Source organism: Mauremys mutica, chromosome 12 (genome assembly GCF_020497125.1).
Source record: "Mauremys mutica isolate MM-2020 ecotype Southern chromosome 12, ASM2049712v1, whole genome shotgun sequence".
Classification (NCBI taxonomy): domain Eukaryota; kingdom Metazoa; phylum Chordata; order Testudines; family Geoemydidae; genus Mauremys; species Mauremys mutica.
In genome coordinates this window covers 76,940,831-76,956,140 of record NC_059083.1, presented here as the reverse complement: position 1 = coordinate 76,956,140, position 15,310 = coordinate 76,940,831, and the positions used below count along the sequence as shown (strand labels likewise).

General features: G+C 49.5%; 1 protein-coding gene across 4 annotated transcripts in view; it reads right to left on the bottom strand.

Moving 5' to 3' along the window:
* The window catches only part of ARSG (arylsulfatase G), an 80,798-nt gene that overhangs the window by 9,177 nt on the left and 56,311 nt on the right, over window positions 1–15,310 (bottom strand). For all 4 annotated transcript variants that reach the window (XM_044982066.1, XM_044982068.1, XM_044982067.1 and 1 more), the window contains exons 9-10: window positions 11,498–11,606; window positions 2,286–2,406 (exon numbers count right to left, since the gene is read on the bottom strand). In XM_044982066.1, the coding sequence (XP_044838001.1) occupies window positions 2,286–2,406; window positions 11,498–11,606 (230 nt within the window). The remainder of the gene's footprint in view (window positions 1–2,285; window positions 2,407–11,497; window positions 11,607–15,310) is intronic.

Below are 15,310 nucleotides of genomic sequence, written 5' to 3'. Positions count from 1 at the left end.
TCAGAGCTCTAGTGGCGGTAAACTGGAGACAACAGGCAAACTCAATTAGTACCCAATGCAACCTTTCAATATTTGTTCCTATTATGACAATCTAGGGTTTAAGGTCAAAATGTAACTTATTCCTTCGGGTATCAACATTCCCCGGCAGTTCTCTCTCGCACTGACTAGTAGCCCTGCTGCTCTGTGTTACCCCCAAGCCAGCACCGCACTCGCTATTACCCTGCACTCCCTAGCACTGCACTCTCTCTGGGATACGCCCCCTTCAATTTCCTCTCCCCACACTTTTGGAAATTCCCATGGTGGAACACGGCAGCTCTGCTAACAGATCTCCAAGCCCATGCCCATCTATCATGGCTATTGTATTTCTCTGGAATTGCCTGGAGGCTTTCAGCCACTGCAGGGCGAAGAACCACTCAGGATGGTTAATTCCCTGGCTAGTGCTTAAGTACTGGACATGCTCTACTAATTGTAGCGTTTCACAGTGGCCCATCACTACAAACTCATTATAATAAGGTCCATCACAACTCACACAGCCAAATGGGCTTTTGCCATATCTCCCCCACCTCCGTTGTTTATCTTAGGATTCAACAAAGGCTTCCATAAAAAATATTAAATACCAAACACGCAATGGACTCAGAGGGCAAATCCAAAATCCCTACTGGGAGCCAGATTGAGAAGCTCCCAGCAGGGCAGACTTTCAAAACAAAGAGCAAGATTTTAGATGTGGGATGCTCATTAAAGGCCATTGGAGTCCTGCAGCCAAAATCTTGTGTAAGGCTCAGAAATGGCTGTCCTGCTAACTGCATTTCTCATGCATTAGGGAGCTGTGAGAAGGTCCTATTGTCATGTGGATTGAAAGCTGCAGGATATGGGACTGGCTGCCCTACTTACAGATTGATAATGGGCATGTTGTTCAAGCCAGGGCTCAGAACAAACAGGAGCTTAATCATGACCCTGTTTGTCAAATCAAGACAGACACGCTACTGGTTTCAAGTGCCTGGGATTTTTGTTTCTCTCTAATTCTAGTGCTACAGCGACCCCAATACCACATGGGATGGCGTTCCTGTCACTGCATCTCAGCTATGAAATGCACAGGGAGAAAGATCTGACAGGTCAACTACCAAGCATAAAAGGAATGGGGCAAGGGCCAAGTTCTGGTTCTCGGATACTCACAGACAGGTCCCAATGACTCCAGTGACACATGGAGCCAGGTGAGTGCTGTCCAGCAGGGCAGGGGCACTTTAGCCTGTAATGCCATATTGATGGGCCACACGCTCCCGCTAACCAAGCTGCTCAGGGTACAAATCAAGTTTTAACTACTCTTTTTAAAAAATCTTTTCTATCTTGCCCTGCCCTGCCCTGCCCCGCCCCACCTCTGCCATGAAATCCAGCCTGTGACATTCTGGCCAAGCTGGGAAATGCCAGAGGAGCCCACAGAAATGTGCAGTTCCAAATCTGGTAAGGTTAATTTGTAACTGCCATCTTGCTGCTAAAGGAGTGTGCTCCAGTCGGTAGTCAGGCTTGGGAGCCAGGAAACCTGGGTTCTATTTCTGGCTTGTCCACTGATGCGCTGTTACTTCAAGCAAGTCCACTCTCACCTCCCATGCTGGTCTATCTTGTCTACTTACATGATAAGCCCTTGGGGGCAGTGACTGTATCTCACTGTGTGTCTGTATAGTGCCTGGAATCTCAGCTGAGACCTCTCGGTGCTACCATTGTGTACTACAAATAAAATCAAGCCATCGCATATTCTTCTCCAACCCTTCCACCAGCTCCCGGCAATCTCAGCAGTGCCCGGAAGAGACCACCCTATCTTGAGTGAAGAGGCAGCTCAGATTCCAGGCTAGCTTAGCTTCAGATCTCTCTTGAATGATGCCAAGTAATGTTGGGCAGTTGATAATATGGAGTCCTGTCATGTGATGTCAGACCTGAGACCCATCAGAGTCAATTTATGTAAGACCTCAAAATGAGCTGGGACGGGAGTCTGGGAGATAGCATAATGAATCTACTGTTCGTTCCCTAACTAGCCCTCTGCACCCCACTGCCCCCAGCCAGTCAAACCACATCCCTAAGGAAGCTGTGTCCATGGTAGAATTTCCCACCATTCTGCCAGTGTGTGCCTACATGACACCATGGTTAAAGTGGCATCCGTCTGTCTACAGCAGGATTCCCACTGTGACTGCACCGACGGTAACGCTCGCATGCACAAGGAACAATTAACCCTCACTGAGGTGGTGTTTGTAACTCCCCCTGCAGCTGAACGTTAAAGAGAGTCCACTACGTACCTTGTGCCCCTGGCGCGACTGCCCAAAGAGAATCTCAGACGCGTCTGAACCATCGAAGCGCCTGTCGGGAGGCAGGCTTGCTTTTGCCAGGGACACCAAGGTGGGGAAAATGTCTGTGGTGCTGGAGCAGAGAGGAAGCTTTCATTAAAACATGAAATTAAAATCATTAAAATCCCAACCACACCCCTGAGCTTGGAGCAAAAGAAGTTGAGCTTGTCCCCAGCGAGCCCTTCCCAGGCCTAACAGTAATGTCGGGGCCCTCTGGGCCTGGATGCTGGGGGAGCGCTGGAGTTCAATCCTGCCGCTTATCGAAGCTAATGGCACTTGTGAGTAAGGGCACCCATCCAAGAAGCCTGCCAGAATCCCTAGCCTCGGCATAGTTAATGAAAGAGCCCTGGTAACGTGAGGCACAGCTTGCTGTGGGCATGCTCTGTACGGGAGACGCAATTGCCTTATATCCCATATTGATTAGCATATTTTTAGGATAGTGAGTACATGTGCATGAGAAGAGCCAGCACGTCTTACACAAATCAGTCTGCCAAAGGACACAGCAGCTGGAAAGAGCTCAGAGGCCCCCAGCGACAGGACACGCTGAACAATTTCACTACTAAAATATGGGAGAATGGGTCAAAATGGGCTTTGCCCAGCACAACGGTGCTGGAGCTGCTAGGGAACATGGTTTCTCCAGAGGCATTTATTGGGCTTCCTCACCTCTGTACAAGCTAAGCACCGCACTATCCTCAATCAATTTGTCCGCACCTCACTCAAGTGATGGAGACCCATGGTCAGACAGAGCGTCTGTGGCAGAGATGTTCCCTGGGGCAGGGAGGGTCTTTTTGTCCTGCGTTTGTACAGCACCTAGATGCTACCACAGTACGCACGATAATCAGGTGGGATTTGAACCCCAATTCTCCCAAGTGCTAGGCCGCACCCTAGCTCCTAGTTCAGCCCCTCTGCTGGCACAGCTGAGCATCTCCTGCCAGAAAGGAACACAGAAGCACACAGAGGAATCCTTTGGGCCTCCAGGGTCTCGGATACCTGGGAGTCCACATCAAAGAGGAAGCTGGCCAGAGATACTGCAGTTGCGGCAGGGCCACATAACCCTTTATGAAGTCCCCCCGGAAGGTGCCAAGTTACCCTCTGAAGGGAAAGTGCTAACTCAGTCACTTTTCACTCCAGTCACAGCAGATCCTGTAACCTAGGAACATGTGGTCTCACTTATGCATCGCACACCGGAGCCATAGAAACCAGACTGGAAAATGAGAGCAGTGCTGTTTTGTACACTTATACCGAAAAGCCGTCAGCATTTCCACCATCATCCTCTCTTTCTGGGGGTTTACAGCTCAGCCACAAAATACTGCTCTGGGCTAATTCTTGGTTACTCCATGTACTAAGCTCCTGCTAAGGGTGTGGCACACAGAGAGGAACAGGCATCCTGCCATCTAGGAGCTGCAACGTATAGACTCGTAAGGCCAGGAACGGGAAGGGCGAGAGTTTCTGCCTGCTGTTTGTGGACTGCAGCCAACTTTTAACGTGCTGATTGTATATGAACATGGTCTGATGGACTGAGCATGGGATTGGGACCAGGAACTCCTGAGCTCTTGGCTCTGCTACTGACTTCTTGTGCAGCCTTGGGGAAGTCATTTACACTTTCCAGGCCAAATTCACCACTGTCATAAGCAGGCACAACTCCAGTGAGATCAGGGGCAAATCCAGCTCTCTGCATCTCTGTTCCTCCTCATCTAACCCTCACTTTCTGTAGCTCTGTTTCCCTTCTAATCCTCCCAGTTGGTGGCACAAATATGAATGCACTCCCACGAGGGCCACGTATGATTCCTACATCCTCTGGAGTGGACAGCCACCATGGCTGCCAGGGAGCATGAGCGTCAGGCAATCTAGGATGGTCAAAACAAGCTACGCACCGACTTTGGGGACAGATGTGTCCTCCCAGGGCAGCCCCCAGTCCCTTATAAAGGAAACAGGATGTCAGTATGGATCAGTGACATTCCCCAGAAATCCCTGGACCACGTGCACACGGAGAGGAGAAACATTTCATGTTAAAAAGCACTTCAAGATCCGCAGATGAAAACAAGCAGGTAAGAACTCAGCAGTGTTCACGACCTGCTTCGGTAAGAAACACGGGCTTGGGGTTTTAAAGAGGGCTAAAGGAGTTAGGCCCTTAACTCCCATTGACTTTCCATGGTAGCTGGGAGTTTGGGACCCTATGAAAACTGTAGCCTGTGTTCCTTTGACTCCAAAACCTCTCGCAAGTAGCTTTGAGCAGGCCCCTTACGCTAGGCTCCCACAAGAGTTACAACAAGGCTGCGAGTGTCGGGGCACAGGGCTTCCATCGCTGGCGTGAACTAGCAGTGTGGATCAGCAATGAAAGCGCCTCTGTTTCATCAGCACATTCTCCTCCTCAGGGGTTTATTCTTGAAGCGTTAAAGGAGGTTGGATATAAGAACAGATAACTCCCAGCCTGGAACAGCAGCCTGGGAAAGGCTCTTATCCCTTGCATGCCTAAGGCATCTGAACAGGGTGGTAACTCCCTGCTTGCTGGAAATCCAGGAAGGTCTCTGTCCCAGTGCCGGCACTTACAGACGTATGACGGAATTTGCCAGCGTGGGAAGAGTTCCTTCAGCCTCCTGGACCTCCAGGCAGCTGGGCTGAGCCAGGCGGGTAACCCCTCTGCTTTAGGAAGTAAACATTAGCGGGGGGCAGGTTCCGCTGATCAGGACCCACTGGCAGGAGCTCCAAGTTCTGCTGCTGACTCCGTGCAATCTCAGGTAACTAGTTTAACCTGCATCTTAGCTTATCAGGCCTGAGGAAGGCAAAACAACCCTACAACGTCCCTGTCACACAGAGGCACTGAGAGGTGGATTACTACTATTGTGCTTTGGGCTGGAGCAGAAGTGCCATGCCAAGCAGCAGTAGGAGTGCCAGGTTTCGGGGCCCAGGCCTGAACTCCTGACTCAACCAACCCTCCCACGGAAGTCAAGGAGAGTAACGGGAGTTTTGCCTGAGTGAGCACTTCTGGCCTGGGCCCATTGGTACTATCTCAGTTGCGTGAGTTGGAAGCAGAGGAACTTGACGCTCCTATTTCTCCGGCTGCCAAGAGACCGAGCGGCCACGCAACGCCGAGGAGAGCAGAAAGGCAGGCTCAGTCTAACGCCCTCTCCTAGAGGCTGGCTGATGGGTGAGGCAAGTGGGGAGGCTGTTAAATAAGTCAGGCTCCAAACAGAGAACACTCAGGCCTCATCGCCGAGGGAATCCCACCCAGGCCAACAAGGTTCCATCAACCTAGCGACAGTTGCTAGGGGAGGTGGGGTTCCCACACCAACGGAAAACCCCCTTCCATCGCTGCACGGGGTGACAATGCTGTAGCTACGCTGCCACAACGCCCGTAGTGTAGACGTGGCCTATGGCTCCCATTGAGCCGACCCCGAGGCTGCCACCTGCCTGCAGCTCCCCTACGGGCCAGGCGAGCGGCACCTCTCAGGATCTGGCTCTTAGCATTACCTCTTAGAACAATTTCAAACCGTTATGCCAAAAATAGGTTGGGAACAGCAGCCAGGCTGGTGGAAATGATCGGAGACTCAGTGCTGGAAAGGGATTGTGTAAGGGGAGAAAAGAGGGATATGTGAGAGGGGCACATCAGACCCACTGGCCATGCTAGAAACACCTACATTTCACCCAGTCACAGCTCCTAACCATGGTCCCAATTCTGCAAAGGGACCTTCATGGCCTCACAGGCAGATGCCTTTGCAGGATGATTTAATATTTACACAGGAGTGCTCACAGGGCCCCATCATGCTAGGTCCTGGGCAACCTCATAAAACTCTGCTCCAAAGAGTTTACAGTCTAAACTCTGGGCTGGTGCAATCTGTCTTGAAACCACACACAGGCGTGGGGTTATTCCATAACACAGCTCAGGCTCACCCAGTTTGGTGGGCCTTGAATGGGAGCCAAGCTCTGAGTTCGTTAACGCCCTTATTCCTGCGCTCTATGTTGCATGTGACACTGTGACTCCAACTCTTGCTGTCAATCTCTTTCCCCATCCCCCTGTGAGCAGTCTCCCCTGTGACTGGCTTTTGATCATGAAGATTTCAGAGTTCTCCGGGGGTATCACGTTCCAGCAACCCCTGCAGATCACAGATGTCAGGAGGTTTCATGCTGTAACAGAACCTTTGATGACAATTCATCTTTCCTGTCAATGTTCCAGGTCTTCAGCTCTAACACAAGAGCTCTTTCTTAGCTGGTATCTCTGGATTCAGAGTTTGCTGACGGCTGAGCTGGGAAGACACGAGCTGGATGTGCATATCAAGGGAAGAAGAGACTTCTAAGCCTGTTGACAAAACTCCAGCCATGAACCGGTCCCCGGCCAGGCCAACCAGCATAAATACACTGCAACTACTGTGCCTGGGGTCAGCTCGAGACTGAAAGGGTTAACAATTTGCACTTTAGCTCTTGTGCCAAGTTACCTTTGGTATTTTGAAGGTGCCTGCAACCAATATAAGGGATGGCACCTCCTTCCCTGGGATGGCAACATCCAAACCTCAAAACTCACTTCCTTGGCTAAGAATCAATGCTGCTGTTCCTGACAATTTAGTACATCTCTCTAGGTGAATGTGCATTTGCGACCTTCCAAGAGCTGGGTGAAGGCTAATGTGGTGCAAGAGGATGAATCTAAGAAGTAAAGCTGGGAAAACATGGCAGCACTAAAAGAGGAAGATGCTTTTGCCTACATAGCAAACACTCATAAGGAGACCTGTGGGTAAATAAAGCCATTCAAACTTTCTGCTTAGGGTCCACATCTATTTGAACAACACTGGAAGTTCTGACACGACAGGTATTGCTTCCAGCTCATTGTATGGCAAGAACCAGGATGGAATATTTTTTCAAAAATCAATGAAGCAGAGCAGCAAGTAGCTCACAAGGATCCTAGATGACATCACAAGAGTAACAGTCTCTCTCTTTAAATCCACCTCAAACCATATTTTGCTGATGAGACAACGTAGATGGCTATGCAGCAATAAACAGCTATTAAGCAAGATGCACACCTATCTCTGCAGAAAATACTGCAGAATAGCTTTGCTCAATCTGCAGAATTTTGCCAAGAGAGTGTGTAGTAAATGATGGTGCAATTTGCTTCTTATTCATCCCAGTGACCTACTTCAAGGCCCTACTTTTGATTAGTGAGGAGAATGGTGAAGGCACGGCAGGCTCTACTAGTTAAATATCATTAAGCAAAACAGTTAGACACGGCACATTTCAGTGGAAACAAGCTAGAAGCTGCACGTTTGCACTGGCACACAGGAGGACAGTGTGTGTAAAAGAACACAGAGTGCATCAGCATGTTTCTGTTCAGTTCTGACTTGCTTTCCATGGTTCTGTGCCCTGCTGTCCACTGACCTGGGCTTCCTGCAAGCTTCGCTCAGCACTGCTCTCCCCAGGATAGCCACACAGAGTACAGAAGCAGTGCAGGCCATTCCGAAGCCGGCCCAAGGAATTTGAAGGCGCTTCTACCGTATAATCCATAAAGGGTCCAACCCTGCTGGGCTTATGCAAGCAAAATGCCCATATCAACGTAAATGGGAGCTTTCTGCACGCAGAGGCTGCAGGATCAGATCTTTAAGAGATTACACTCCATGTGCACCTCCAAACATCACCCCACAATGGCCTTCTGCATCACCATCGTTTGAGGGTGAGGGGCAACCTTCATCCACAGAGAGGTTTCTCAGTCACACAAAAATGCTGCTTGGCTTCTTCCCCAATGGGAGCAAAGCCTTTACCCTGACTGCTTTAATTGGGGCTGGACATTTCACCCCATGCACCTTCCTCCTGCACTCAGATCCATCGCTCACAACTCCACAGGAACGCTCCATCTCCTCCCTGCCGGGATATGCTCCCAACAGCATGCAGAGTCTTTCCCAACACCATGTAGCGCTGGTTGCATTAGCAGCCCTGACGGAGAGACTGGAGCGCAGCCAAGCTAATATAAAGGCGTGCCTCTTTCACAATGCAGCCAGCCGCTTGCATTTCCTGGGCTTGGCGTGTTGCAGCCTCCCTTCCTTCAGGGTGATCATTTCAGGTGGCGCCTACGCTCTCCAATGCCAGTTGGGATCACAGGAACAAGAGATGGGAAAGACCCATCCGGACAGTCCTTGGGACTATTGCCCTTTCCAGGGCAGGGGACAGCAATACATGGCATGCTGCACAGACGTTAGCTAATGAATCTCGCCCACACCTCTGTGCAACGAAGAAGGTTTAACAGGAGGATGAAATGGTGGTGAAGAAGGACTGAGGCCAACATTTCCAAAAGCATCCACTAATTCTGAATGCCCAGCTCGGATGAGCTGCTTTATTCATCAGCCTGAGACACTGAGTGCCTTGTTTTCAGATGTTCAAAGCACCCACATCTCCAGCAGGAGTAACTACATCTCAGTAGAAGGCCCAGGGGAGGAGAGTTAATTCCTGCACCAATCTGGGGTGGGCACAGGGATTGATGGGGAGCGTAGCTCGTGAGAACCCTATCCTGGGCCTGACAAGTGTCAGCTCAGCCTGCAGCTCAGGTCAGAATAGCCACAAAGGCTGCTAATTTCCACTCTGATTGCAACATGCCACACCATGCCCCCTACCCTGGGGCTCCTGCAGTCAGGGGAGAGTAAAAGTCCTGGACACAACAGCTTTACATCTACTGTGGGATTTACAGTTGCCTGGACTGGGACTCAGGAGACACCAATTCAATTCCTGGCTTTGTCACAGACTTCCCGTGTGACCTTAGGCAAGTCACTTAGTCTCTCTGGGCCTCAGTTTCCCCTCTGTACAATGGGGAGAACAGCCCAGCCCTTCCTCGCAGGGGTGAGTGAGGATCATATCCATGTGCTTTGATGCCCCAGTGATGAGGGGCCCATAAGTACCTAGAGAGGCACCTAAAAGCAGAGGCCACAGCTGGAAAAGACTGCCTTTGGGTGTGGGCCCAGGCCCCAGGGTGAGCTGGGGCAAAAGTTCAGAGCAACAGGCTGCACTACCTCTCTAACCTGAGAGAGGACACATCGGCAATGCAGCTGATAAGAGTGCTCGATCTCTGCCAGATTTCCTGGAGGTGGATTCCTATTGGTTTAATGACAGCAAAGAGAAATACGCTGCAGCACTAGGAAAACAAAGATGACCTTTCTGTGAAAATATCTGGATCAGATTCTGTAAGAAAGGCTGCTTCCAAAACAAGCTATCGAGGGATCACAGGACAGGCTAGGGGAATGGGATGGAATCCATTGCTGACATGTCATGGGGAAAAAGAAATCTGGACAGTAAACAACCCGCACAGTTTTGCGTGTGAGTGTCAGGCAGAGAACCTCACAGGCAGGTCATCAGTACAGAGCCCTTCCTGATTGGTAATGACAAAGCTTATCACCCACTCTTATCCGCCTGGTGGTCTCAGTCCCTAGCTGACTAGGGTATCCCGCATTCTATGAGACACGAATCAGCGGCCTTGTCGGCAGTCCAGCCAGAGGCGCCTGCAAATAAGAGAGCCTGAGAAATCAAACTCTCCCATTACCCCTAGGGAAAATCTCTCCTGGGGAAGGGGGAGGAGGGAGAAAGCTGGCACTGCTGTAGTCTCTGCTACACCTTCAGTCCCTAAGGCTCCCAATGGTGTGCCTTTAACGGGCATGAACGTCAGGTATAAAACCCCACAGCCTCCCTGTACCCAATCTGTTAGACTGGCTACAAAATCCCAAGGCTCCACTTTGTTCAACCATCATCGTATATATTCCCACTTTTCCTACAACTGTCCTGCCCTTTACCCCCAGTGTGTGATTGACATTCACTAATGCCCATTTATTGAGATGTTGATTTACGTCACCACCATGTGCGTCACCACCGGATGTGGCCGGTGAGTGGAGTTCCTTAAAGACAAGCCGTCAGCCCTTCACTTGCAACATCCTGCCTTTTATTGGTCTGTGTCACACACTTGAAGTTATTTAAACCTCTTCAGAGTTTGTTGTCTTTAAATTTCCTTGTCCAACACTGACTCCCCATCAATGCACAGGGGATAACTGGATGCAGGCCAGGCAAGAGGCACCAGACTTGTACAGTCCTGCAGATCTGCGGATTTAGGTCCACAGATATCTGCGGACCAGGTTTGCAGATTGCGGATCAGACGCGGATACAACTCTTGCATCCGCGCAGGGCTCTGTGGGTCTGGGCTCATGTCAGTCTAGTGACCGAGAACCAATAGATCTGGGTGCCACGTTACCCCAGGCTCCAGACCAGAGCAGCTGCACTGTAGTGCTGTTTGCTGCCCCCAGCCTGGTCAGTGGGTTTCACAGGATAGTACATAAAGCTGGATTGCCCACCCCTGGGGCTGTGCGAGACTGGAGAATTTCATCTTTAACAACAACAAAAATCTGGAACTGGGTATTTCTGAGAGCCTGCAAGTGCCCTTCAGCCCCCTCCTTCTCTAATCCAGCCACAACTGTGTGCCCTGAAACTCTGGCAGCTGCCTAGAGTTATCGCTGTCAAACCTGCTGGACTGGGTCTGGTAGATGTAAAAGCAGCAGATAATCCACAGTCTCTCCCTTCTCCACTCAAAGCTGCAATGCATTCACTAACTGTGATGTGGGCTTTACACTCTTTCCTAGAGCATCCAGTCCTGGCTACCCCTCGGCCCACCCCACGCCAGGACAGGGGACCAGGCCAGGCAAACAGTTGCTCTGATCAGTTGGAGCACAACTTTTGTGTATAATCACAATTCCTTTCTTCCCTGTAAGGGGGATTAATCCTTGGAATGTTTTACCTCAGGCTGTCCTGGCAGCGTTCACCAGGCCGGCCCTCAGTAAGAGAAGGACAAAGACTTGGATTCCACCAATGCCAACGATACACACTTCGCTCCAGTTTTATCCACAGCCCTGCTTGAGGTCAGGCAGGAACATCCTCCCCTGCAGGCACGCTGGCAGCGATCCTGGATTTTCCTCCACCTCCCTCTGAGCCATGGAGCAAAGGCTCATCTGTCAGGACCAAGCCGACAGATCGTGGTTTGCTTCCCCGCGTTTAAAGCAGAAATGCCAGCAGTTTAGTCCATGCCCTGAGAGCACATTACCTGCTTGGGAGAAAGACTATGGAAGATCCAGGCCTCCTGATGCAGGCTCCCAGTCCTGTGCTTAGACCATTAGACCTCACCTAGGGAAAACAAAAAAGTTTTGTCCTCCTACCTCAACAGTGCAGTGCTCGTCACGTTTGCAGGGATCCTGCCAGGCCAATAAGCCAGCGCTGGAACACGATGTCCCCCTTCCCAGGTCGTTTGCTTGGCTGCACTCCCACCTGGAAGACAGACAGGTGTACTCACAGTGGCCCTTCTGCACAGGAGCTTTTTGTGAACCCAAACCCCTCCTGATACAAAGTAAAGGAATTATCCAGAGTCACGGATACCAAACAAATTACAAAGGAGGAGGATTGCATCAGAAATGTGTAGCTGTGTCAAGAAAAAAAAAATCCTGCTGCACAGTGAATTCAAAGAGTAGCTTCCTCCCAGCCCCCCAGTTTCTTTAGGATGAAATTCACCCTGGGCTAGCAGCAGACCCATGCATGGCTTAATCCTGTACATTCTGAGTCCTTCCAATGTTTGGGGGTTTTAAACTTACAGCATTCTTTTTTTAGAGAAGGAGAGAAGAGAAAAGTTGGCTGGATTTCCCACTTTTGCCCTTTTTAACAAAGATTTGGGGTTGGAAAATGGATTCGATGACCCGGAGGTCCCTCCCAGGCTAATTACTTCTCATCTGTTTTGATGAGCAACAGAAAAATCGCAGAGCTAGTTTCACAAGACATGTAGCTGGGGTAACATTATTTCCATAAGCCTTTGATGTTGTGTGAGAACCTAACACAGAGAAATGTTTAGCTTGCGGTTACTGCTGATTTGGTTTTGTTTCTATGTGCAGACCTCATGGGCTGGCTAGAGGGGCGGGGTGTACATGCGTGTGTTTGTACAGTATCAACTGCAAACAACTCCAGTACATGAAAGCGGCACCCTCCAGATTGCTGAAGTATTCATACAAACACATACCTGCCAGGCCTGCACCTTTAAACTAAATCCCTTCTGACCACATCACAAACAATTTCCCCTACTCTTAATTACCCACTAGTTCATTTCCCAGCAAACCTGGGTCTACCTCTAGCAAGGGAGGAAATATAGTCCAGTGGTTAGAGCTCTAGCCTAAATAAGTCGCCAGGACCAGATGGTATCACCCAAGAGTTCTGAAGGAACTCAAATATGAAATTGCAGAGCTAACTGTGCTTTGTACACTAATCTATGTCTTAAATCAGCCTCCGTACCAGATTTTTAATTTGACCCTCCATAGTCCAAATAAAAAGAGGCCCTTGTGTTTTTTAAATAAGGTTTTGCTCGTACCAAGTTACAGCTGGGTTAACCGAGTCACAATAAGGTCAAGTGATTTGTATACAGACCCATAATGAGTCATAGCAGGCAGCAAGAGAGAGTCAAAGGGAATTCACTAGCTGTGCTACCTATACCACGTACTGTGGTGTGTTTAGTTACACAGGAAGCCAGAGCAGCCTTCTGACAGGCTCAGGGTGACATTTTCAGTAGTAAACACTACGCTGAAACAAAACAAAATAAAACAAAAAAATCCACGTGGATTTTTTCTCAGTAATAAAGGTTGCACAAATGTGTGATGCCATCAAATTACAAAGGTCAAGGCTTTCTACAAAAACTTGACACCAGATCGAACAGAACATTCCCTTGCAAGTAATAACAAATCCATCCCAACAATAGGTCAAAAACTAGGACGTTTCCAGTGGGGAGACGGCACTGCTCCCCCTTTCAGTGCGACTCCCAGGCGAGGTACAAAACAGAGGGAACCGCGCCGGGGGGACACCATCCCCATATGCCTGGGAGGGGTGATGGTGGGTCCACTGCTTCCTTCCATAGCAAATTCAACACATCTCCAGCACCTCCTCAAGTCCAAGGCGATGCAGCTGACACATGTCAGGGTTCCATTAGAGTACCAGCCCACCCAGGTTCGGGTGTAACAGCTAAGGGCCCAAGCAGCCAGAGGTGGGGAGACAGTTTCCCCAACGGTTTGGGGGCTGCTGCAGAGGAGAGGCAAAGTTTTTATTCTGCTGGACAGAGCTCACGGAGAGGGTGGGGAAAAGCCAAGACTGCAGTATTGCTATTCTCCCTCAGGAAGGGCCTAAGCTAAAGCCATCAAAGTCCCTGGAAAGACTCCTGGGATTTGGATCAGGGCCTAAGGAAAAGCCAGGGTTGCTTGAAAAGTGCTTTCATTAATAACCAATGCTCTTTTGTAAACTTGCCAGCTAGTTTCAGGCCTCACCCAACCCATCTAAAAAGCCTTGTCACCACAGGAATGACACTCACAACACTGACAGCCTCCCTTGTTCCCCTAAACCTCTACCCAAAAAAAATCCCAAACACACCCTCTCCCAATCAGAGATTTGAGCCCAAAAAGGGAGAAGTAGCAGAGACACCATGAAGTCCAGCAGGGACTGATTTTATGTGGTAGGTGCTCAGGTACTGCAGTAATGGGCGGCAGTCGAGAACAGGCAGACAGATCACATACTCTGGGGATGTCAGCATCGGCAAACCACATCCATAAGAAGACAAAAGAGACCTGAGGCAATAGAACAGAGATCAGCACCTATAGGATTGAGATGCTATAGAACAAAGATATTAGCGTCACATAGGCACTTTGAAATATCTATAAATATTCCTTTTTTGCATGAAGTTTAAGAAGGAACCTAGAGGGATTTTAAATATCACTGCTCCTGACAGGTGTTTCTATATCCTTATGGAATCTGTCCCCTTTCTGTGAGGTCTGATCTGATCTGTGAGCAATGGGTTTCTAGCCTTGGTTTGTTCTTGTAGGGTTGCGAGTGGGTGCTAGGCTATCTGTTGTTATCATAGGCATAGGCTTGGTTGCTCATAGGTGTGTTGGGTTGTTGCTAAAGATTTATTTTTTTATTAGGCGAGAAGAGAATACAATCCCGATTTGCTGATTTTTGGGAGATGGAGAAGGGGAGAGAAAAAAAAGTGATAAAAAAATAACCAAGCAAGAATGGCAAAAAGATGCAAGGAAGAGGGAGTACCCCTTGTTTGGCTGGCCAGCCCCACAGCCACCTTTTCTCGGAATCCCACACCAGTTTCCTCAGGGCCTCTACTATATTTGGAAGATGTCAGGAAACAGATGAGGAAAGAGATGCTGCCTCACTCCGCTGTCCCCTCCCCTTCCGTCCTGGAGCAAATGGGGAAATGTAACCCGACACACAGTCACAGTGCGTAACACAAGCAGAAGCGGGAAAAGCCTGAGTCATGCTGGAGTCTTTTGGCTGCTTCTGTGTAAATAATCAAAGCCACCACACAGATGGCTCCATTGGAGACAGCAAACACTAAAACCCCACCTCCATACAGTTAAATTTTAGGGCTTACGATGACACTCACTTACAGGCCTGATTTCCAGAAACACAGGGCACCCTGAACCCCTACGGAAGTCAGTGGGAGCTCAGCACTTCCAGGACAATCAAATCCAAGTTCTAAAGTAATTCTCAGCACAGCCAGAGCACAGGTCTCAGCCTGGGTCACCTCAAGAGCTGGGTGGACTTGAAGACCTTTTATATGCATCTCTCAGCATCCTTCCCAGGCTGTCAGGACCAGATTATAGTTTTATATCTATCTAGAAGCTAAAGTATATCACACCATAGGCCCAGACCTAGGGGCTGTCAGTTAAAAAATTATGTTTGTAGCTATTGTGCAATAAGAGAAAAGCTTGAAATATGAGCCATGTGTGAACAATACCTGCCTGAGTCTGCAGACAGCCTAAGACAATAGCTCCAAGAGGCCCAAACTTCTCCAGTCATCTGAAGGCTGCTGCTTCCATAAGAAGGGGTAAGGCCATGCATGGGGGAGGGGCCAGGAGGCTCCATGGGCATGTGTCCAGGACCCCAGATTGCCTTAATTCAGCCAGATGCCCCAGGATATTTTGGGGAAACACCTG